The 24905-nt window shown below is 44.0% G+C and overlaps 1 protein-coding gene across 4 annotated transcripts in view; it reads right to left on the reverse strand.

Annotated features, from left to right (window-relative positions):
• The window catches only part of cdc42se2 (CDC42 small effector 2), a 276240-nt gene that overhangs the window by 61094 nt on the left and 190241 nt on the right, over positions 1-24905 (reverse strand). For 3 of the 4 annotated variants that reach the window (XM_072516839.1, XM_072516840.1, XM_072516842.1), the window contains one exon: positions 14319-14626. In XM_072516839.1, the coding sequence (XP_072372940.1) occupies positions 14319-14372 (54 nt within the window). In that variant the 5' untranslated portion in view covers positions 14373-14626. Of the gene's footprint in view, positions 1-14318; positions 14627-14830; positions 15125-24905 lie in introns of those variants that run through there. The other variant, XM_072516843.1, reaches the window with a different exon arrangement.

The following is a 24905-nucleotide window of genomic DNA, read 5'->3' on the forward strand; positions in this document are numbered from 1 at the left end:
GAAATAGATTTGATGGGCCGAATGGCCACCTTCTGCACTGTAGAGATTCTATGGAAAGATTACTGACCAGGTTACAAGAAATTATTTGAACACATTTGTACACAATTTTAAAACATGAGTTTTTTCTTAAAAATTACTTAAGTACAAATACTTTGGATTTTGACAATCCTGTGAAAAACATGCATTTTAAAATATATTTAAGCAGAGAAGCTCATGTTAACAAACATTAAACATCATCTAGCACATACAGGCTTTAAACCTAAAGCAGTTCTGAGTTGACTGGGAATCCTCAATACCTACCAGGGTCGAACTGTTCTTCTGGAGTTCTCAATACTTATTTACTAGAAGTTCTGGGACAATCTGACTTATATTTTCACACTGTTCTGTGAGTTTTCATGCCACATTGTGAAGATAAGGCAACGCTGAGCGAATGATTCAGTAAAATAAAACAAATCACATCAGTGGGTCCCGTATCTAAGGAAGGATATGCTGGCCTTGGAAATGGACCAGTGGAGGTTCACAAGAATGATCCTGATAGTAATCGAGGACTTCCTGATAGATCTGATAGGTAAAAAGGCTATTTTAATGTAAATATCAAGACCCAGTTTTAATACCCATTTCAAAATGGGCATTATGATTTCAGCACTCATAACCTCAGGTCATGACAAAACACCTAGCTTCAACAGAGACACAAAAAGCCTGACATATGCATAAACTAATTGGAGATAAAAACAACATTTTCACTAAGCAAGATGAAAAAGCTATTGTTCTAATAAACATATTTTCAAAGACAGTTTGACATTAAGAAATGAGCAGTACCAGTAATCAGATCAAGGCCAAGTAAGCACCATAGCACTATGAAGGCACCATTGTCAAGAATGTGTATAAAAGCAAAGTCAGCAGAAAACCAGTAGAAACCAGTCTTGAGAATAGCACAGAATCGCATTCCATAACGTTCACACACAGATATTCAAACATGAAACATTCGGAACTTATGTTGCACATCAAGGATTGACAGTTAACCATTGAATCAAATGTATTTGATTCTAACCCAAACCAATTAGGACGACATAGAGGTGTAGATAGATGGCTCAAGACTGATAAGATTTCCCTTAAACATGATGGTCCGTACAGCCATCATTATTCCGGGATCATCCTATACTTTGATCTAACTATTCGCTATCTCTATTTTTCATATTTTCACTTTTCCACCCTACTCTTGAAGTAAATGCAAGCCGTTTTGCCGTAAGCAAGAAACCATTTCTGTATTATTTTGAAAGTTAAATTGTTTATAAGTTACTTCTCTTTAAGTCTTTTTGCTAGCCGGACTTTATTGAGAATAGATTTAAGTTTCTCCTAATTGTAATCAAATAGAGGCAATAAAGATTCTTGTTTGCATCCGAGAAGTTTTACTCAAATTTCTACTGTGTTAGTGTCGCAAAACTTCACTAATTCCGCATTAGTAGATCTTATCAGATCCCTAGAATGAAGATCTTGTCATCTGACGAGCTGTTGAGGACACTGCATCCGTACTTGATGGAGTTTAGAAGGATGAGGGGGGGGGATCTTTTTTTAAATATAAATTTAGAATACCCAATTCATTTTTTCCAATTAAGGGGCAATTTAGCGTGGCCAATTCACCTAGCCTGCACATCTTTTGGGTTGTGGGGGTGCAACCCACGCAAACACGGGGAGAATGTGCAAACTCCACACGGACAGTGACCCAGAGCTGGGATCGAACCTGGGACCTCGGCGCTGTGAGGCTGCAGGGCTAACCCACTGCGCCACTGTGCTGCCCGAGGGGGGGGATCTTATTGAAACTTACAGGATATTGAGAGGCCTAGATAGAGTGGACATGGAGAATGCTTCCACTAGAAAAACTAGAACCCGAGGGCACAGCCTCAGACTGAAGGGATGATCCTTTAAAGCTGAAATAAGGAGGAATTTCTTCAGCCAGAGGGTGGTGAATCTGTGGAACTCTTTGCCGCAGAAGGCTTGGAGGCCAAATCACTGAGTGTCTTTAAGATAGGTTCTTGATTAATAGGGGATCAGGGGGAGAAGGCAGGAGAATGGGGATGAGAAACATATCAGCCATGATTGAATGGCACAGCAGACTCGATGGGCCGAGTGGCCTAATTCTGCTCCTATTTCTTATGGTCTTATAGATCTACAATAAGGGGGTCCTGGAGCCTCTCTGCACCCCACCTCATACAGGCAGGGCACCCTTGGGCACGATCCCAGGCGCTGTTAAAATGCCAGCTTAGCATCCTGTCATTGCCAGGTTGATTTAAGATTCTCACCCAGTTTAATCATTTCAATCAATCTAAATCAGATTGACACATAGTTGGGGGATTTCATATTACAGGTTTCCCTGAATGATTTAGCATGGTTTAGCATGGGGCTGGGCTAAATCGTTGGCTTTTAAAGCAGACCAAGGCAGGCTTGCAGCACGGTTCGATTCCCGTACCAGCCTCCCCGAACAGGCGCCGGAATGTGGCGACTAGGGGCTTTTCACAGTAACTTCATTTGAAGCCTACTTGTGACAGTAAGCGATTTTCATTTCATTTCATTTTCATGTTGTATTTATGCATTGTAGCAAATACAACCTCAGATGAAGCATTCAGGGTGCTGTTTATTTGGCATTGCTGTGAAAATATACTTACGCAAATATACATTTATTCTCCCTCCTCCCCGCCACACATTTCAAGACATCTTGCAGAAGAAGCTCATGTTGCATTACTCAGAAAGTATGGAAACCACATCAACTCGCTGCACGAAATTTGGATGATACACCCACCATAACCATAACCACTATCCTACTTGACAGAAAGCACTCTGCAAATGGTTGAATAAGCAGTGCTTGTAGCAAAATTAAATTTATGCCCAAGATAAACAGGAACAAAATATATATACACACAACTGTCACATACATACAGGGCCTCAGTATGCAGATCCACACATCCTAGTCTAAAAACGGACTGCATTCTCGCTCTGAAAAACATCCATTAGAATTTCTGATGTACCAGAATTAACAGAAACATTCGGCCCTGATCTCACCCTTTTTTAAAAACTCAATAGTTTACCAATTAATTCCTACTCAATACCACCCATTTTACACCATCATACACAAGACAACATTACCTCTCATTTATTTTTAAAATAAACTGAACCTAGACTGCATAACGTCTGTGCCTCCATCGGTGGGCACTTACACAAAAACAAAACCAACTGGGTCTTCATTCCTGGCTGTATCATTGATAAATGTTCATAAATAGGAATGATGCATTTTTTTCTCAAATAAATCAATAGAAATGAAAATTGGCAGAGATATAAGACATGTAGTCAACTCACCATCATCCAATTTACAATATTACACCACCAGGATTACACTCAACAGGTGTAAATCTACTGAAAAGCCAAATCTATTACTTATGTTTGTGCATAATAAGTAGTAAAGTTAAGTCCAGGTAGCTGGATCTTCTAAAATAATCCAAGTAATTTGAGTTATTAAACAAATTAAGAAGTCCAATTAATTCCCACTGGCCCACACTATTTTCCCCCGCCTCTCCTACAGAATGCTGGCAGCTCTCTCGTACCCGGTGGCCAACTGAGCATTTGTCGTGTGCAAATCTAAACGAGTGGCTATTCCACAAGTGAATGCAAACGAGTGACTATTCCACGGGTAAATGTAAACAAGTGACTATTCCACGATTAAATCAAAACCAATGGCTATTCCACTATTTCACCAGGTGCAGGAATCAGGAGTTGATATCAGCCGCGGAGCTGTGTTATCCTGTCTGAGATTAACTTAAATATGGGATATCTGATCCGTATGGAACACTAGGTGGTGGTGCCTTTACCCAATTGAGGAAACTGCTGAATCAAATTTTTAGGGTCTCAGCCATATGGTAAGAAGCATGTTCTTATACATTTTATCGAATATAACAAGCTGCAAAGCTCTCCCCGTTGCAAATGTTCTCTTGTGCTTTTAAAGTAACCACAAATATCTTCTAATTAGGCGCTCAAGTAAACCAGGACTGAAAGCAGAATGCATAAATTTCCATTTACCACCCCCACATTTTCTCTATCTTATTTTAAGCTGTATTTATGTAGATTTTTGCTTGCTTCTGTATCACCTCAGGTAGTTCTAAACACTAAGACGACAGGTTAGATTTCCCGTGGCACGTCCCTCCCCAGATTAGTGCTCCAGCTCGCTTTCTCTCTCATTATGGACACTATGGTGCAGGCATGTTGCAGCAATACTGGCACGTTTTATAGTTAAATGCTGCAAGTGGAAATGTTCCTTACATATCCAGAGGGAATTAATGGCCTGGATTATTAACCATTCATCCTGCATGTCAGGACTTTTATGGAGCAGAAACTATGTTGCTATTTTGATACAGCAGTTCACCAATTCAGCCCAATTCTCTCTATTTAAAATCCAGTGACACTTCCCCTTTCAGGGGAATTTTATAATACGCAGCAAAATTCTTCTTAGTGCAGATTACCTTAATGAAGAATTTGTTTGCAATGGAATTAATAACAAAAATGATTCTACCTATAGTCTCTCAGGCTAAGCTAATATGATACATCCTGATTATGTTATGCGCACAATAAACCTATGTGGGTTGTCTGTGGTGGCAGCCTTCCATCTCTTGTGACAATGGTTTGCACCGTGGTGATCAACTCTGTATTAAGTTTTACCTGGTGTGGCTCTGGAGCCTCACTCTTACATGTCAGTCTCTGCCTTATTTGCTGCAGAGGAAGATGGTAGGCTGAGAAGGTACACGATTTGTGGTCTCGGTTTTCTCTGGGCCCTCTCCTCGGCTAGCTGAATTTTTAGTTTCTGCTTGCGCCTTCCAATGTCCTTCCTAACAGTCAACCTCCAGAGGTCATCAGCGACCACCTTCCAGTCGTCAGCGTCAATATCCACCATCTTCACACCTTGAACATGGCCAAGCCAGGTTTATCAATGTATGTTTGCTGACTGAATTAGCATGCCCCAGGACCTCCGAGTTGGTGACCTGCCGAGATTACATTGGAGACAGTGGAGGTGAAAATCATTCAGCCTTTTCTCTTGTCTAGTATATGTTGTCCCGGTCTCAGCACTGTAGAGATGTGTGCTGAAGACGCAGGCTTGGTAGTACTCTCAGGTTAGGTGTTTTCAGTCAGGTTGCTGTTGTTCCACACACTCTTGCTCAGCTTTTGCAATGCATGTGTTGATATTAGCATCAAGTGGCAGATTGCTGTTGATTGTGGAGCTTAGCTATGTGAAGCTATCAACAACCTTCAGCTCACACTGTCAATTACCTTCCCAGGTCTGCTTAGGGAAACGCACCTGTAGATGTGTTCAATTCAAAATAGGAGGAGGAGGCCATTTGGCCCTTCGAGTCTGCTTTGTCATCCATTATGATCATGAAGATCATCCGTCTCAATAGCTTGATCCTGCCTTCCCCCCCATCCTTTGATTCCCTTCGCCGCAAGTGTTATAGCTGCTTGAAAACACACAATGTTTTGCCCTCAACTACTTTCTGTGGTAGCGAATTTCACAGGCTGACAACTCTCTGGGTAAAAAAAGCTTTCCTCATCTCTGTCTTAAACAGTCTACTCTATATCCTCAGACTATGACCCCTGGTCTTGGACATCCCCACCATCAGGAACATTCTTCTTCCATCTATCCTGTCTAGTCCTGTTAGAATTTTATAGATTTCTATGAGATCCCTCCTCATTCTTCTGAACTCCAGCGAATATAATCCTCGCCGACTCGATCTTCCCTCATACTGCCATCCCAGGAATCAGTCTGGTAAACATTCTCTGCACTTCCTCTATAGCAAGGATATCCTTCCTCAGATAAGGAGACTAAAACTGCACATAATATTCCAGGTGTGGCCTCACCAAGGCCCTGTATAACTACAGTAACACCTCCCTGCTCCTGCACTACCTCACATTTATCCAAATTATACTGCATCTACCATTAATTTGCCCACTCACTCAACTTGTCCAAATCACACTGAAGGACATCAGCATGCTCCTCACAGCTCACCCTCCCACCCGGCTTTGTCTCATCTGCAAATATGGAGATATTACATTTTGTTCCCTCATCCAAGTCATTAAATGTATTGTGAATAGCTGGGGTACAGCACCAATTCCCGGGGTACCCCGCTAGTCAATGTCTGTCATTTCAGAAAAGACCCGTTTATTCCTACTCCTGATTTCCTGTCTGCCAACCAGTTTTCTATCCATCTCAATACACTACCCATAATCCCATGCGCTTTAATTTTACACGCTAACCCTATCAACACATTCTTCTGTTCCTTCTTCCAATCTGTACTTAATCTAGCTTCTCCTTAAAGGTACTGTGCTACTCACCTCAACTATTCCATGTGTTTGCACATTCTCATTGCTGTCTGGGTAAAGCACTTTCTCCTGAATCCCTACTGGATTTTATCAGTAACTACTTTATAATTATAACTTCTACTTTTTGACTCACTTACAAGTGCAATAATCCCGATGGGTCTACCCTAACAAACCTGTTAATAATTGTAAAGACCTCTCTGTTAGGTCACCTCCCAGCCTTCTCCTTTCTAGACAATCTTTCCTGATAGTTATTACCACTCTGATAACAATTTTGCAAATTTGGGAGCGAGAATTGTGCACAGTAGTACAATATCACAGAGCCTGTGGAAATATATCCCAGGGAACAGAGAGGAGGGGTGGGGGGGGGGGGGGGGGGGGAAATAAACCGGAAAGGGAAACAATTAAAAAACACAAGAGTGGCTTCATCAGCTCCACGACATATGTTATGAAGAATAACAGATATGTTAGGTGAATTTTCCAGTCATGATTTATTTCAAGCCTCAGATAATGGGCACCCGAACCTCGATATATATGATTAAACCTTGCATTTTTTGGCACTTATTTAGTTTGAATGGCAGTTGCCCATTTACTCACTCCCTAGATGGGCCCTGTAGAATAAGGGAGCTGGTCTTCGTAATGTAAATATAAATAGCTAATGCACCATGGTGCTACCTATGATCTGTTTCACATTTTATAATGTGCTCTATAAAATAAAACGGATAACAGATTGCACAAAAACTGATAAGAGTCATCCTCGGCCCATCGAGTCTGTGCTGGTCAAAAACAATCACCTAAATATTCTAATCCCATTTCCCAGCTCTTGGCCCTAGCCTTGTATGCCCTCAGATCGCAAGTGCACATAGCCTTGTATGCCCTCAGATCGCAAGTGCACATAGCCTTGTATGCCCTCAGATCACAAGTGCACATAGCCTTGTATGCCCTCAGATTGCAAGTGCAGATCTAAATACCTAAATTATATGAGGGTCTCTGCCTCCACAACCCTTTCAGGCAGCGAGTTTCACACTCTCCACACCCTCTGGTAAAAAGGTTTTCCTCACATCCCCTCTAAATCTCCTGCCTCTTACCTTAAATCTATGTCTCCTGTCATTGATCTCTCCACCAAGGGGAAAGGTTTATTCCTGTATCTCTGCACCTCATCATTTTATGCATCTCAATCATGTCGTCCCCCCCCCCCCCCCCCCCCCCCCCCCCCCGCCCCAGTCTCCTCTGTTCCAAGGAAAATAATCCAAGTCTATCCAATCTCTCCTTATATGATGGCAGACAAAATTGTCATAATACTTCTGGCCTCCTCACTATTCAATGCACATCAAAATTCGAAGCCATACAAAAATCTATACGCTTCATCACAAATCATAAAAAGAATCAAATGATTACAACGCTAAGACAAATATGCATTGACATAAAAAATTCACTATCTAATTCACATGAACACGAAGACACCCATTCTTAGGTGTTGAATTCAACATTAATCACTTGAATTTTCTTCTCATTGTCAAGCACATTATCTGCACCCTTTCATGATTACTGGCTTGTAAGCCATTCACCTTTTGGAAACTGCCCATCAATGGTTATTTGAGATGCAGTAGTATGAGCATTATTCAAAAGGACAACAATTTAGCATCAAAGTATTTTTTAATAATACACTTCCAACCAGGGGCAAATACAACAAATGACTTACAAAATGCCATACTTTTTTATTCCTCACTTTTAAATGAAGTACACGCAAGTTTCAGTTTAACAAAGTAAAATTGATGACTATAAAAACTTGGAATATCAAGATACTACATCCCAGAATGCCAGTATATGTTTACTTGCTTGTTACTTCCTAAAATACTGGTTTACTAGCCAGGATTAGTTGTTAAATGATAGGGATTATAATCTGATCCAGTGTTGTAACAGCATGTGGAACTTTTAATTGAAAATATTTAATGTAAATTTTCAAAAGGTAATAGGTCTTGTTTTGCATTAAGGATCTCAAATTCTAAGGAAACAAAACAAAGCCACAAATCCTGCTCATTAAATAGCTTTCTGATGCACTGTATTTTTTAAATACATGAATTTCAAAAATAATGAATTGTATATCTTTTCTATTTATTTTAACCCATCATGCGTTATGGCAGCAAAGTTTTGGATGTATTTAAAAAGTTGCCAGTTTTCCCCGTGTCTGCCGGGTCTTGCCGCCACAACCCAAAGATGTGCCAGGTGGGTGTACTGGCTATGCTAAGTTGCCCCTTAATTGGAAAAAAAACTTGCCAATTTACCTCTGCCACAGAAGTTGGGAGGAGGTAATATTTTTGCCCTTGTTCATTAGTTAGTCTGTTAATAAAATATCTCAAAAACATACGGATGGATTGTAGGCCAAAATGTTATTAAAGATGTTGATAGAAGGATAAAAGTTGGCAAGGGCACTGAGATAACAGCCTGCCTGTTTTCTATCCAACAGTGCCATGCATCTTTTACATCTAAACAAAGCCCTGGTTTGTCATTTCAGCTGAAAGATGAGGGGCGCGATTCACCCAAAAGAATTCTAAGTGAAGTTTTGGGCGAGTCAGGCAGGGTGTTTCCCTTCTGCTATTTGGGTGAGATGCAGACCTGGATTCACCCACATGTAGTCATTTTTTGGGCCTTATTTGTGCCTTTGTGAGTTTCTCCCTGGTAGTGGGGAGCCGAACTCACCGGTGAGACCGGCTCCTCAAGAGATCGGGGCGCCCTTTTGAAACAATGCCCTGATCAGTGAGCTTGAAGGTCCCCCACAGCCCCCACCCACAGACAATGCCAACCTGCCCCCCTCCCTCTCCCTTCCCCCCCCCTGAGGACACCCCGTTATGGGGCGCTGAACGTCCCCTCCTTACAGGCCCTCTCAACCCTCCTTTTCAGGCCCTCCCACGTTTCAGGGCCCTTTCCTCCACTTCACCACCTTTTATGAGGTCCTTTCATACTCCCTCCACCCCCCCTCCTTCATAGTCCCCCTTTCATGGACATGGGACCCATGGCAGTGCGAACCGAGCACCTGAGCACCCTGGAACTGCCAGTCTGGCACACAGACAGTGCCACTGGCAGGTGTCAGAGTGCCAGGTTAGCACTGCCAGTGTGCCCGGGTGCCAGAGAGAGCCAGGATACTGTCCTGTCCCCGACCACCCGGGGGACTCTAATGACCGCTGATACCCCTGAAGGGGTCATCATGTCCGTTCTCTGCTTGTGGAGACCAGTACTAATCGGTGCCCAGGTGAGGCCTCACCCATGTGGCCAGTGACTTCTGGTACCAGGATAACGTGGTCTCAAATAGGCAGAGCATATTTAAATGAGCCTAATTGCGTGATCTAGATAGCTCCGGGTGCTGCGGATTGGGCGACTCGCGCAAAACTTTGCACCTGACACGAAGACCGATTTGGGCCTCTCCTGCAATGCACCTGGCGCAGGCACGCCAGGATCAGCGCCGGGCGCAACGCGGTGGTGGAATCGTGCCCAACATCTGTGACAATTTGTACTCCCTTAGTGCTTGGGTTGTCGGTCTAGATAATGGGGGGGGATTTTACAAGGGGACAGATTACCTACAATCACCTTCGCACTCGGCACCTTGCCAGCGTGAAATCTGACCACTCTGCTGTGAGAATATGCTGCAGATGGCTTTCATTATTGCAGAGTGGGATCTCTTCCTCAGGAACAGCCCTAGAGTGCTGCCAACTGATCTGATTGGCAAGCAGTTCTGTGCCGAGTGTAACGGCTACAACTAAACCCCACGACCAAGTGAAGACATCACTTGGACTCTGAGTGAATCTGGGAATTTTGAGTGGACACGGCTGGTAGACTTCAGTAAAGAGATGTTGGAAGGGGGTTAGGGTGGAGGATCAGATTAGCGAGAGGGATGCGGGGGGGGATTTGCGATGACGCGAACAAAGAGGGAATACCATCATGGGAGGGGGTGATCCCCGATGGGCACAGTCTCCCCAAAGCAGGCACCCGCTGCTTACCCAATGAGTTAGAAATTAATTGTCCACCTAAAGGTGTCAATAAGCCTGAGGGGTTGGAACTGCCTGATGTATTTAGCACACCGCTGCGCACACTGCATTCAACCCCCCCCCCCCCCACCCCTCCCCCCCAGAGGACAGTTTGAGGGTTGGGCAGCGAAGAGGCAGGCAAGCCACAGCTCTATTTTAGATGGCGTCACACTACCACCCTCCACCTTCGAATACGGTAGTAAAACTCATCCCTAGATTTTAAAATCTAAAAATTTGATGAAAGTTTATCACAGATAATGATCGTTGCAAGCTAGATGTTGCAAATATTTAAGGCTGTCCTAATCACAATTTGATATATAAAGATGATGAAAGGGATCAAGCATGATTTACAAAAGTAGGTCACATTCGTCCTTTTGCCTGGTGTCTATATTCGAGGCAAAGAAGTGCTCTGTGACCAGAGAATTCCCAGCAGCAACGCCCTCCTCCAATTTTCCCTCCAGCCTCTGCACAGTGCCTCCCAGATAAATAGCTGGGAGCTCCATGGAAGAAAACTGGAACTGGAAACTGGAATTGTCAAACGGTACAGGACCAGACATGAAATCTAAATAAAAATGGACCCATCAGCCTTGAATCAATGTAGTAAAACTAAACCCACACCACTCTTCCTGTTTCAACATGAGACAGCAATGAATGTTGAGCAGGAAGTCTCTGAGAAGTCTAACATCAAAGTGATGACAAATATATGTTCAGAAAACCTCTATTTACTTGGCTCACAGCACAACAATTTAAAAGCAACACAGGGAATTATTTTTATTTGGAATGGGTCTAAAGTTACATTTTGCAGAAGTTTAAAATGGAACATTTTGCTTCTCTTGGTCTGATGCTTTCTTTGACAAAAGAGCTGGCATAAGGAGTTATCTTCACCACAGTGACAAGATGGAAGGCGTGCTGGGACAGCGCAGTTCACAAGAGGTCACATCGGCTGCAATGCGTGACAGTCATCTGACTAATTTTATTCATCCATATTGGCCTTAATTAGAAAAGGAGTGTCTAATTAAGGAATGCATTTGTTAAAAGCTTATTTTTAAAAAACAGACTCCGTGCAGTCTTGAGAAACCCGTTTCTGAGAAGATATTTTAGTAAGGATCTGAGCTGTGTCATGCATATTGCCATAGCACTAATTTATGCCTTGTATTAACAAGTATCAGTGCAAATTCCAGGATATTATATCCTCCAGTTAGCAAGCGCTTCATGGTATGAAATTATAATTTCAGATGGTCTGCTGCTATGATTTACATATTACAGTAATTGCTTTACTCTTTTCCCACTATTAACACTTGCTTTTGGCCATTGATAGACACATGGAAGTGAGCAATTCAGACACCAGAAAATTCTGCAGGTGGTAAAAGTTAAAACAGAAAATTCTGGAAATACGTAGTAGGTCAGGCAGCACCAGTGAACAGAGAAGTTAATGGGTGGAATTTAATACAGACGATGGAGCTGCCAGCTGCAGAGTGCCCGGTGTAATCTCAGCTGGGGAAGGTCTGCAATATTATGCATCCATCAGCCACTTAACTAGTCAGCAACAGGCCTTCTCAAGAATTTAGGACCCTGGAGCACAAATCATTGAATCCCTAAAGTGCAGAAGGAGGCCATTCAGCCCATTGAGTCTGCATTGACCCTCTAAAAGAGCACCCCATCTAGGCCCAATCCTCCACCCTATCCCCGTAGCCCCACCTAACCTTTTGACACGAAGGGACAATTTAGCACAGCCAATCCACCTAACCTGAACATCTTTGGACACACACACCCCACCCTAAGAGGTACAAGACAATCAGAGATCGACCGCTCCCCATTGCCATCAGTGACACTGGAAGCAATGGCAGCTGACAGCAATGTACCCAACAAAGGCCTAAGATCGTATGGGGACCCTGATATCGTTGACTGCAGGGACCAGCAGGGGAGTTGGAGGAAAAGGCAGCAGGGAGCCTCACAGCGAGACCACAACACTTCCCAATGCCAGGTCCCTTGATCAGGCACCAAGTACCTTTAAATAAGAGGCCCCTCCTCTCTCCCACCTCCAGGAGCCTGCCAGGGTTTACTTTTGGGTGTCCCACATGGCCAAACCCTTGCCCACCACTGGTTGAATACCAGTGGTGCTGGGATGAGCATTAATTGCCCACTTATGGGCCTCAATTAGTGTCCAGGCAGGAAGGCCGTCCATGTGCGGGGTCGGGATGTTGGCAGAGTACCTATCCTGCACCTTCCGGCCCGATTATATGTCTCCAACACTGCCTGCTGAGGAGGGGTTAAGCAAGTACAGAAACAGGGTGAGGGTGAGTGGGATGTAGAAAAGGGAAGGTCTGTGTTGGTGGAAGGCAGCAAAGATGAAATGACAAAAGTAAAGATGGTACAAAGTAAAATGGAATGGTAATGGGACAAGGGGAAAAAAGATAGGTCTAGAGGAGGTGTAAATGGAAGCAGCAGAATCATCACCAACAACTGCCATCTAAAAAAATGGGGGCAGAGGTTATAACTGCTTTGTGGTTAAGGAATTACCATCATTCTTTTTTTCAGTTAGCATCCGCTTGCCTTCCAACCTACCAAAGACCTTCCATTTTGTCCTTTCTCTGGGCTCCTGACCCATTTCTGTATTTATCTTTCTAGTTCTGACAAGAGATTGTAGAGCTGAAATCTTAACTCGGTGGTTCTCTCCCCACAGATGCTGTTGAAAATTTCCAGGGTGGTACAGTGGCTATCACTGCTGCCTCACAGCACCAGGGATCCGGGTTCAATTTCAGCCTTGGGTCAGTGTGTGGAGTTTGCACTTTCTCCCAGTGTCTGTGTGGGTTTCCTCTGGGTGCTCCGACTTCCTCCCACAGTCCCAAGGATGCGCAGGTTACGTGGAGTTACGGGGATAGGACAGGGGAGTGGGCCTAGCTAGGGTGCTCTTTCAGAGGGTCGGTGCCGACTCAATGGGCTGAACGGCCTCCTTCTAAGCTGTAGAGATTCTATGAATTTTCTGTATTGACTCTGATGTCAAGTCTATTGTCTCCTCCATAGTCATTAATGATGACATTTCTTGTTCAATATACCTAGAGCAGCCCATGTATTCACCCTGTGAATGAATGACTGAAGTACAGGGAGCTAGTAGACAGACCCTCACTTTATTAATGGAAGCAAGAAATAACAATAACAGTTTGTCACACTGCAGTTCTGAATTAGAGCACGTTCAGTTTAAGAAAATTTCCCCTCACTGAATGTCCAAATGTCACAGTAAAACAAATTGAATGTAGTTATTGAGGATAGTGATGTTGGTTCGGACAGGCTGGGCAGAATGTAACTCCAGTGATACCAGATGAATGTGACCTTAATGCAGATAATGATGATAGGCGAGGGCAGTGGCCACACTGGACAAGGGTGAGGTGAAGAAGCATCTCTCTGGGAAATGACAATTAGGGGAGCAGCGATAGTGCTTCAGACAGTGATTTCAGGCAAGTGCAAGAGGAAATGTTCCACAGACAAGTGATGCCAGATGGCGGAGGGGAACTTCACAACGCAACAGGATGCACATCAAGTGAAAGTGTAATTCAGTACAAAGGTCTCCTAAAATGAAGTCTGCTGATTGCTGGACCACGGAGAGCCTTATGGAGATTGTTCTGACCCACCAAATGGCAACATACTGACACATATTCTAATGCATGCTCTACCAAGTGACAGCTAACGATTTGCTTAAACAGGAGTGCAAAGGGATAGTTTCAAATGATGACACTCTAAGGGAAGTAAGTTCCACAGTACTTAAACTAGAAAATCAGAAGGATGCTATGTTCCTCCCCACCAAATAAGATTGCTATTATAATTTAAAATGACAAACCTAACGTATGTTGACTATTTCTCAGAAACATTTGTGGTTCCATCATTTGGTTGGGGGAGGGGTTATCAAAATGAAACCTTTCATTATCAGAAATAGGGCACACTTACCGGTTGAGGTTGTTCTGCAATACAGCAATTGAAACACAACCAGAATTCACTCATGATTTACAGTCCAACGCGAAAATGTCCCTTCAGTGGTACAGAATCCAGATTCTATATCCCAGTGTCGGAATATCCACCTGTCCTTCACCGGGCAGGTTAGCGTGTGCAATACTGAGAAAGCGAAGTTCTTCCTGGAGTAGGCAAAGCAGCTAAAGTTGCAATGGTATGGCTGTGGTAACAGGCCAGCCGGTCCGTAGTGGAAACCTCACAAAAGGTTGCTTTTTCACCTAACCTCCAGGGCTCAGAACGGTGATCTGCAAGAAATTAAAATAAGAGTAAGGATGAACAAAAAAAGTGATGAAGTATTGAGTATTACCGGTATGGGTCATCATGAGCTGTCAGCAGTAGCTGCATGTTACACCATATACAGACAGACGCTGTGGCAAAAAAGACAGATAAAAAAACCAACCACTGGGCCAGCTTGTCTAAATTGGTATTTTTGTTAAAAGCACAATTACCTAATCTTCTTCGGCTGCTCCACACGTATCCTGCTCCTGGTTTCAAAACATCAAGGCAGAACGAAGGACGAGAAAGGCAAGTTGATGCAAGTGAGAAAATGGCTAAAGTCTGGCGCTGAACATTCTTTTACCACAACCCTGAGACACTTTTTTCCTCACTCAGTTTGCCTCAGGAAATGGTCCAGGTAGGGAGCTTCCCTCTAATTACTGACGGCAGCCAGCCTCCTGTGAAGCTGGCGAACCGGGGAGGCTGACGATCAGTGCGATGTGGGTCTCCCAGCCAGTGTGTTGAAATGAGGATGGTGACTGCACTGCAGCTTGCGCGCCAAGAGAGGCACACGGCAGGTGGGCGGGGAAGCGCAGGCATTGTGCAACTCCACATACCAAAAAGGGAAATTAGCTCAACAGCTCAAAAGAGGCTGCAAAGAGAGAAATCTCACTTTGAATTTGAAGGCAGGCTGCTGCAGTGGGTAAATTTGAAGCGATCACTCTCAGTGAGCCACATACGTTACTGCGATGAGCCTGTTTAACTGCATGATCCCTCCCCCACGAATCTGCTTCCTTTTTCAATACGGCATCTCTAAAAATAAAAGTACCCTGTGACACTGATGAAAACATTTAAAGATTTTTAAATGATTTTGATTCCATCTTCAACGTCGGAAATATGAAATTATTTCCAGAAACATTTTATATTTTGACACTTAATACTGGAGAAAAGGGGCCCGGGCTTTGCAAGCCACCAGCTGTTGACTGCCAGCATGCTGTTGAACAGCGGAAATGTTCTTATCAGGGAACAAGCCGAAGATCCCTACAATCATCGTTAACCACATAACTGTTTTTGTTATTGTTTTTGTGAATCTAAAAAAGATTGTTGTTCTAAGATGCATTCTATTGTAAACCTTTCCAATTTCTACTCCAAGCTACAACATTGTAGCATTATAATATAATTATAGCAACTCGGGTTACAAAAATAAGTATTTCCATGTTTAAATCTTATTCTAGCTTTGAATTACTGAAACCCAGATGACTTATTCTATTTCTTCCATTGATTATATAAATTATAGATTTTTGACACACCTTTCATGTTTTTCAGAGCAGACACACAATTTGCTCCAACAATCCAACTCTCTTTGCTTTGTCTCCCTTATTAATTTATCTGCTAATTTGGTGGCACCAAAACCTCCTGCTCATCAGCCTTCTACTTCTAGTAGTGTTCCTAGATTGTTCTGTAGCCTGGTTCTATTGCACAACCAAGTCCAGCTCTGGCCTCCACTTGCCTCCTTGCATCTTTTTGGATGACTGCTACAGGATCTTTCCTTCCCATGATGAGAGGTACCCTTGCCAGTACATGATTGATTGATTCCTGGAGTGTATACAAGATTCTGGACTAGTACGCTGAGGAACCAACTATAGAACAAGCCACCCTAGACTGCATATTGTGCAATGAGAAAGGAATAATTGGCAATCTAATTGTGCATAGCCCCTTGGGGACGAGCAACCATATAATATGGAATTCTTCATCAAGCTGGAGAGTGACGTAGTTGATTCTGAGACGAGGGTCCTGAATATAAATAGACGATGGTATGAGGTGCGAGCTGGCTATGACGGATTGTGGAACATTACTTAAAGGGATGATGGTGGATAGACAATGGCAAACATTCAAAGGGCTCATCGGAGCACTGTAACAATTGTTTATTCCTATCTGGCACAAAAGGAAAATGGGGAAGGAGGACAAACCATGGCTGAGAAGGGAAATTAGAACCAGTATGAGACCAGGAAAAAGCATATAAAATTGGCCAGAAAAAACATCAGACCCGAGGACTGGGAGCAGTTTAGAATTCAGCAAAGGAGGACAAAGAGATTGATTAAGGCGGGGAAAATAGACCACAAGAGTGATCTTGCGGGGAACATAAAAACTGACTGTAATAGTTTCTATAGGCGCCTGAAGAGAAAAAGATTGGTGAAGACAAATGTATGTCCCTTACAGTCAAGAACAGGAGAATTTAATCATAATAATCTTTAGTAGTACTAGATTTATAATAGGGAACAAAGAAATGGTTGATAAACTAAATACATACTTTGCTTCTCTCTTCATAAAGGAGGACACAAATAAGGTACCAGAAATGTTGGGGGATGCAGAGTTGAGAGAGAGGGAGGAACTGAAGGAAATTAGTAGGGAAATGGAGTTGGGGAAATTTATAGGATTGAAGGCTGATAAATCGCCAGGGCCGATAACCTTCATCCCAAAATACTTAAGGAAGTGACCCTAGAAATAGTGGATGCATTCATGGTCATCTTCCAAAATTCTACCGACTGGAACAGTTCCTACAGATTGGAAGGTAGCTAATGTAACCCCACTATTTAAAAAGGGAGGTAGAGAGAAAACAGAATTATAGACCAGCAAGCCTGATGACTGTATGGGGAAAATCCTAGAGTCCATCATAAAACATTTAATAGCAGAGCACTTGAAAAACAGTGGCAGGATTGGACAGAGTCAGCATGGATTTACAAAGGGAAATCATGCTTGACAAATCTACTGCAATTCTTCGAGGATGTAATTAATAGAGTTGATGAGGGGGTTCCAGTGGATGTGGTTTATCTGAACTTTCAGAAGGCTTTCGACAATGTCCCACATAAGAGATGAGTGTGTAAAATTAAAGTGCATGGGACTGGGGGTAATGCATTGAATTGGAGAGAAAACTGGTTGGCAGTCAGGGAATAAAGACTAGGAATAAATGGGTCTTTTTCCAAATGACAGACAGTGACAGGGGGACACCGCAAGGGTCGGTGCTCGGAACCCAGCTAATCACAATATATATATATTTTTAAAAATACAGCACAGAACAGGCCCTTCAGCCCACGATGTTGTGCCGAACCTTTGTCCTAGATTAATCATAGATTATCATTGAATTTACAGTGCAGAAGGAGGCCATTCGGCCCCCTGAGTCCGCATCGGCTCTTGGAAAGAGCACCCTACCCAAACTCAACACCTCCACCAAACACCAAGGGCAATTTTGGACACTAAGGGCAATTTATCATGGCCAATCCACCTACCCTGCACATCTTTGGATTGTGGGAGGAAACCGGAGCACCCGGAGGAAACCCACGCAGACACGGGGAGGATGTGCAGACTCCGCACAGACAGTGACCCAAGCCGGAATCGAACCTGGGACCCTGGAGCTGTGAAGCAATTGTGCTATCCACAATGCTACCGTGCTGCCCTGAAGAACAAATACATCTACACTATATCATTTTACCGTAATCCATGTACCTATCCAATAGCTGCTTGAAGGTCCCTAATGTTTCCGACTCAACTACTTCCACAGGCAGTGCATTCCATGCCCCCACTACTCTCTGGGTAAAGAACCTACCTCTGATATCCCTCCTATATCTTCCACCTTTCACCTTAAATTTATGTCCCCTTGTAATGGTTTGTTCCACCCGGGGAAAAAGTCTCTGACTGTCTACTCTATCTATTCCCCTGATCATCTTATAAACCTCTATCAAGTCACCCCTCATCTTTCTCCGTTCTAATGAGAAAAGGCCTAGCACCCTCAACCTTTTCTCGTAAGACCTACTCTCCATTCCAGGTAACATCCTGGTAAATCTTCTTTGCACCTTTTCCAAAGCTTCCACATCCTTCCTAAAATGAGGTGACCAGAACTGTACACAGTTCTCCAAATGTGGCCTTACCAAAGCTTTGTACAGCTGCATCATCACCTAATGGCTCTTAAATTCAATCCCTCTGTTAATGAACGCGAGCACACCGTAGGCCTTCTTCACAGCTCCATCCACTTGAGTGGCAACTTTCAAAGATGTATGAACATAGACCCCAAGATCTCTCTGCTCCTCCACATTGCCAAGAACTCTACCGTTAACATTGTATTCCGCATTCATATTTGTCCTTCCAAAATGGACAACCTCACACTAAATTCAGATGAGGGACCTAAATGTAATATCCAAATTTGAAGATGACATAAAGATGGGTGGGAAGGTGAGCTGTGAGGAGGATGCGTCAGTGTGATTTGGACAAGTTGAATGAGTGGGCATATGAACAGATGATGCAGTATAATGTGGATAAATGGGAGGTCATCCATTTTGGTTGCAAAAACACAAACATACGAAGAGGATTCAAGTACAGGAGCAGGGAGGTCTTGTTGCAATTATACAGGGCCTTGGGGAGACCACACTAATATTGGGTGCAGTGCTGGCCTCCTTATCGACGGAAAGATGTTCTTGCTATAGAGGGAGTGCAGTGAAGGTTTACCAGAGTGATTCCTGGGATGGTGGGACTGATGTATGAGGAGGGATTGAGTCGGTTAGGATTATGTTTGCTGGAGTTTAAAAGAATGAGGGGGGAATCTCAGAAACCTATAAAAATCTAACAGGACTGGACAGGGTAGATGCAGGAAGGATGTCCCCAATGGTGGGGGGAGTCCAGAACCAGGGATCACTGTCTAAGGGTATGACGTAAACCATTTAGTGGAGAGCCTGTGGAATTCTCTACCACGAAAGCGGTCGAGGACAAAACGTTGCATGATTTCAAGAAGGGGTTAGATATAGCTCGTGGGGCTAAAGCGATGAAAGGATATGGGGGTAAAAGCAGGAATAGGTTACGGAGTTGGATGATCAGCCATGATCATAATGAATCGTGGATTAGGTTCGAAGGGCTGAATGACCTACTCCTGCTCCTATTGTCTATGTTTAAGTGCAACAGTCACTCCCAGATCCACCATGTGTTCTCGCAATGCGTTTTCTTGCTTTCTGCTGTGCTGTAAATATCTAGTTCGTTGTTCAAGTGAATATTTTAGAGGTAATGTTTAGTTCTGGGAAGACGATTGTTGTAAAGGTAATTAAAATGCTGGGCTTTAGTGATTATTAGAACACCAGAAGATTGGACAGCACGGTAGCATTGTGATTAGCACAATTTCTTCACAGCTCCAGGGTCCCAGGTTCGATTCACAGCTGGATCACTGTCTGTGCGGAGTCTGCACATTCTCCCAGTGTGTGCGTGGGTTTCCTCTGGGTGCTCCGGTTTCCTCCCACAGTCCAAAGAAGTGCAGGTTAGGTGGATTGGCCATGATAAATTGCCCTTAGTGTTGGTTGAGTGGGGTTACTGGATTATGGGGATAGGGTGGTGTGGGCTTGGGTAGGGTGCTCTTTCCAAGAGCCGGTGCAGACTCAATGGGCCGAATGGCCTCCTTCTGCACTGTAAATTCTATGATCTATGGCGCCGAGGTCCCAGGTTCGATCCCGGCTCTGGGACACTGTACGTGTGGAGTTTGCACATTCTCTCCGTGTTTGCATGGGTTTCTCCCCCACAACCCAAAGATGTGCAGGGTAGATGGATTGGCCACGCTAAATTGCCCCTTAATTGGAAAAAAATAATTGGGTACTCTAAATTTAAAAAAAAAACACCAGAAGGTTACCAATATTTAATTAATTGAGTCAGAATAGAAGAGAAGGAGCCATAAAACAGCAAGTGGGCTTTCGTAGCTGGAGAAATTGTAAATGACAGATAATTAGCTTAAAGGTCAATTTGAAGATAGCCTAGAGCAGGCTACGTTGTCATGGAGATGAGTGGAGCTTAGGAATGCTCTCTGGTTTTAATTTATTTGAATATTTACTGAGATAAGTTTTTAGTTGCAGTTTGGACCTCATGTGGTTTTCAGCTCACTGAAACAAAATTCGCTAAAGTTTACAGATAGACTGGAAGACAGGTGAGGCTTAGTCTCAGTTTGAATCTGGTGAGAAATGAAGCTGGAAGATTGCCTAGCTTGAAGCTCACAGGGAATCGACAGTAGGCCTCTAAGTCTCCTATTCCAAAATAAAGTAACAAGGAGATTAGTTTGAAAGGAGCAGTAAAGTAACCAGAACAAGGGAATAAGGCTTCCACAGTCATGCAAGGGCAAATGAAAGATTCTCCTCAGAATAGCTGGAACTGAGGAAACTTCTCCAGAGGACTGTTGCATACCTATGGGTGGTCCCTACAGGAAGAAATAACTTTCAGATTGTTGTGTCTTACAAGGAAATTCTTGGGGGATGTAGGAAATAAATCTGAGTGTACAGCATGCACAGTTGTAAACCATAGTGCTAAGTAAATAGCGTTCGTTTAAGTCATTTACATACAAAACAGTGAAATCTTGTGTTGTTCTATTGGTTAAAACAAGGCATTCAGATTTTTAAGAAAATGATAGTGGTCTCTCTGACCTCATTTTGCCAATCTTGTTTATCATCTTACACATTTAGCCAATGTTTGATCTTGTCAGTAGCTTTCCCAGCTCTCCCTACAGTAGTTGCATTCCTCCATTCACTAAATCCTTCTGGTGTGTACATCACCCAATTACTGACTCTGGGCAGTTTCCTATGGATATGATGGCCCTGTTCTGTATGTTGGTATCACTCAAGTCTACCGCCGTCCAGACTCTTAACTACAGTATTCTGTTGCCCATAACTGTTAACCAATGAGTATACGGGCCGGGATTCTCCCCTACCCGGTGGGGCAGGGGGTCCCGGCGGGATGGAGTGGCGGGAACCACTCTGGCGTCGGGCCACCCCAAAAGGTGCCAAGCCCTCACCTTGAGGGGCTAGACCCGCGCCGGAGTGTTTGGCGCACCGCCAGCCGGCGGGAAGGCATTTGGCGCAACGCCAGCCGGGGCCGAAAGGACTTCGCCGGCTGGCGGAAGTCCACGCATGCGCGGGAGCGTCAGCGACTGCTGACGTCATACCCGCGCATGCGCAGGGGAGGGGGGCGTCTCTTACGCGTCGGCCATGGTGAAGGCTGTGGCCGAGGCGGAGGGAAAAGAATGCCCCCAAGTCACAGGCCCGCCCGCGGATCGGTGGGCCCCGATCGTGGGCCAGGCCACCGTGGGGGCACCCCAGGACCCCGGAGCCCGCCCGCGCCGCCTAGTCCCACCGGTAAGAGAGGTGGTTTGATTCTTGCCGGCGGGACAGGCATTGCAGCAGCGGGACTTCGGCCCATCGTGGACCAGAGAATCGCCCGGGGGGGGGGGGCGCCGATCGGCGCGGCGTGGTTCCCGCCCCCGCCGAATATCCAGTGCCAGAGAATTCGGCAACCGGCGGGGGCGTCCGAAAGACGTGCTTGTTAGGTGAATTGGACATTCTGAATTCTCCCTACCTGAACAGGCACCGGAATGTGGCGACTCGGGGCTTTTCACAGTAACTTCATTGCAGTGTTAATGTAAGCCTACTTGTGACAATAAAAATTATTTTAAAATGGGTGAAAGCAAGTGTAAATTGCCATGGAATGATTACCACCGATGTTCTCTGAACCTGAACCTTATGTCCAGTGTATATGTGGACATAGATTATGCCCGTACCAAATAACTTGGCATTGTCAGTTCCAAACAAAAGTTATATCAGAAGCAAAGTATTTTTTAAGCTGCGTGCCCATTAGTTGGATACCAATGTAGGTTTGGATCTTCTACTAAGCTTCAGGGAGGAAATTTATTTTAAAAAAAGATGATTTATTAAGTGCCTAAGGTCAGACTTTGATGGATTTTTAAAGATTTGATCATTCCATAGAGAAATATCTCATGGATTTCGACAGCAAGATTGGAGGATTAATAATAGACCCAAGGAATGTGCCAGGAACTGTTAACGGGTGCTTCAGATGTAACACATGCAATTAACTGCCCAAAGTAGAATAGCAGTATTTTTGAGCAATGCATGACACAGAGAGAATTTGGACATTGAGGACGTTGATCAATCAGAAGGAATTGTCTTAGTCACGAGACGCTTTAATCTGGTAATGAGTGGACCACTCATGAATACATGGAATTGTACCAGTGTAGATAGTGGTTGCACCTCAGCAGTGTGGAACAGATTGGTTAAAATCTTTCTGGGGGCAGCATGGTGGCGCAGTGCATAGCATTGCTGCCTCACGGCGCCGAGGTCCCAGGTTCGATCCTGGCTCTGGGTCACTGTCCATGTAGAGTTTGCACATTCTCCCCGTGTTTGTGTGGGTATCACCCCACAACCCAAAGATGTGCAGGATAAGGGGATTGGCCATGCTAAATTGCCCCTTAATTGGGGGAAAAATGAATTGGGCACTCTAAATTTAAAAAGAAATAAAAATCTTTCTGGGAATCCCTCGTTGGTAAGGTCAGGGAGTATGACAGTTCTACTTGTTTCAGGTTTGTGGGTGACATTGAGGTCATTGAAAAGAGTGATGATTCCAAACAAAATACCTGGAATAAGCCACTTTATTAGTACAGTGTAGTCTCTAGCAAGATGTTTTTGCTGCTGAGAAAACCTTCTTAAAAAAAAAAGGCACAAGTGAAACTGGACAAGAAACATAGTAAAGCAATTGTTTCTGGAAAGTCAGTAGATCGTTTTTACGCAGAGGGTAGTGGGAGTCTGGAATTCGCTGGCCGAGTTGGTACGAAGGCAAAGACCCTAAACACTTTTCAAAAGGAACCTGGATCTGCACCGTAAGTGCTCTTCAGCTACAGGGCAATGGGATGGGTGCAGGAAGATGGGATTAGAAAGGAGACCTGGGTGTACTAGGGTTGGCATGGACAAGATGGGCCGAATGGCCTCCTTCTGTGCTCTAACTTTCCTACGGTTTCTATTGTTCTATCTGCAGTTTATTCACTCAGAACATTGTCGTTTCCCTTGAAAATCTACCATTTCTAATCAGAATGTTAAAGAAGTGTTAAAGGCATCAAGTGGTACAGATTTGAGAGAAAAAAGCAAATTATCTTCAAATTACATAGACTATTTTCTTATCCACCTTGTCACAGATTAAACATCTCACTGAAGGTTGTAGAGGTGGTTGATGATGTGCACACAAGGCCCAAGACATTAGTGAAGAGTATGATATATCAGGATGAATTCCATAGAATTCCTACAGTGCAGAAGGAGGCCATTCAGTCCATCGAGTCTGCACCGACCCTCTGAAAGAGCATCCTACCGAGGCCTACACCCCTGCCTACATCCCTGTAACCTCATCTAACCTTTTGGACACGAAGGGCAATTTAGCATGACCAATTCACCTAACCTGCACATCTTTGGACTGTGGGAGGAAACCGAAGACTCGGAGGAAACCCATACAGACATGGGAAGAAAGTGCCAACTCGACACAGACAGACACCCAAGGCCGGAATTGAACCCGGGCCCCCGGCGCTGCGAGGCAGCAGGGCTAACCGCTATCCACCGTGCCACCGTCACAGCCTATGCAAGTCTTCCATTAGCACCAGACTTTAAAATACCCGGCTACTACTTCATTAAAGAGGTGAGATAAGGGCAGAAACATTTTTATTTTACATTTTATTAGCATGGCAAACAAATTCAGTCTTTCTGCAGTAATACACATATATATATATATATATATATAAAAGAGTGATTGAAGGCACTGTTGCTAAGTTTGCAGTTGATACAAAGATCTGTAGAGGGGCAAGTAGTATTGTGGAAGCAGGCGGGCTGTAGAAGGACTTGGACAGGCTCGGAGAGTGGGCAAAGTGGCAGATGGATTACAATGTGGAAAAGTGTGAGGCTATGTACTTTGGAAGGAGAAATGGAGGCATAGACTATTTTCTAAATGGGAAGATGCTTGGGAAATCAGAAACACAAAGGGACTTGGGAGTCCTTTTCATGATTTTCCGAAGGTTAACGTGCAGATTCAGTCGGCAGTTAGGAAGGCAAATGCAATGTTAGCCTTCATGTCGTGAGGGCTGGAATACAAGACCAGGGATGTACTTCTGAGGCTACATAAGGCTCTGGTCAGACCCCATTTGGAGTATTGTGAGCAGTTTTGGACCCCGTATCTAAGGAAGGGTGTGCTGGCCTTGGAAAGGGTCCAGAGGAGGTTCACAGGAATGATCCCTGGCATGAAGAGCTTGTCGTATGAGGAATGGTTGAGGACTCTGGGTCTGTACTCGTTGGGAGTTTAGAATTATGAGGGGGGGATCTTATTGAAACTTACAGGATACTGCATGGCCTGGATAGAGTGGACGTGGAGAGGATGTTTCCACTTGTAGGAAAAACTAGAAGCAGAGGACATTAATCTCAGACTAAAGGGACGATCCTTTAAAACAGAGATGAGGAGGAATTT

This window comes from Scyliorhinus torazame, chromosome 9 (genome assembly GCF_047496885.1).
Source record: "Scyliorhinus torazame isolate Kashiwa2021f chromosome 9, sScyTor2.1, whole genome shotgun sequence".
Classification (NCBI taxonomy): Eukaryota; Metazoa; Chordata; class Chondrichthyes; order Carcharhiniformes; family Scyliorhinidae; genus Scyliorhinus; species Scyliorhinus torazame.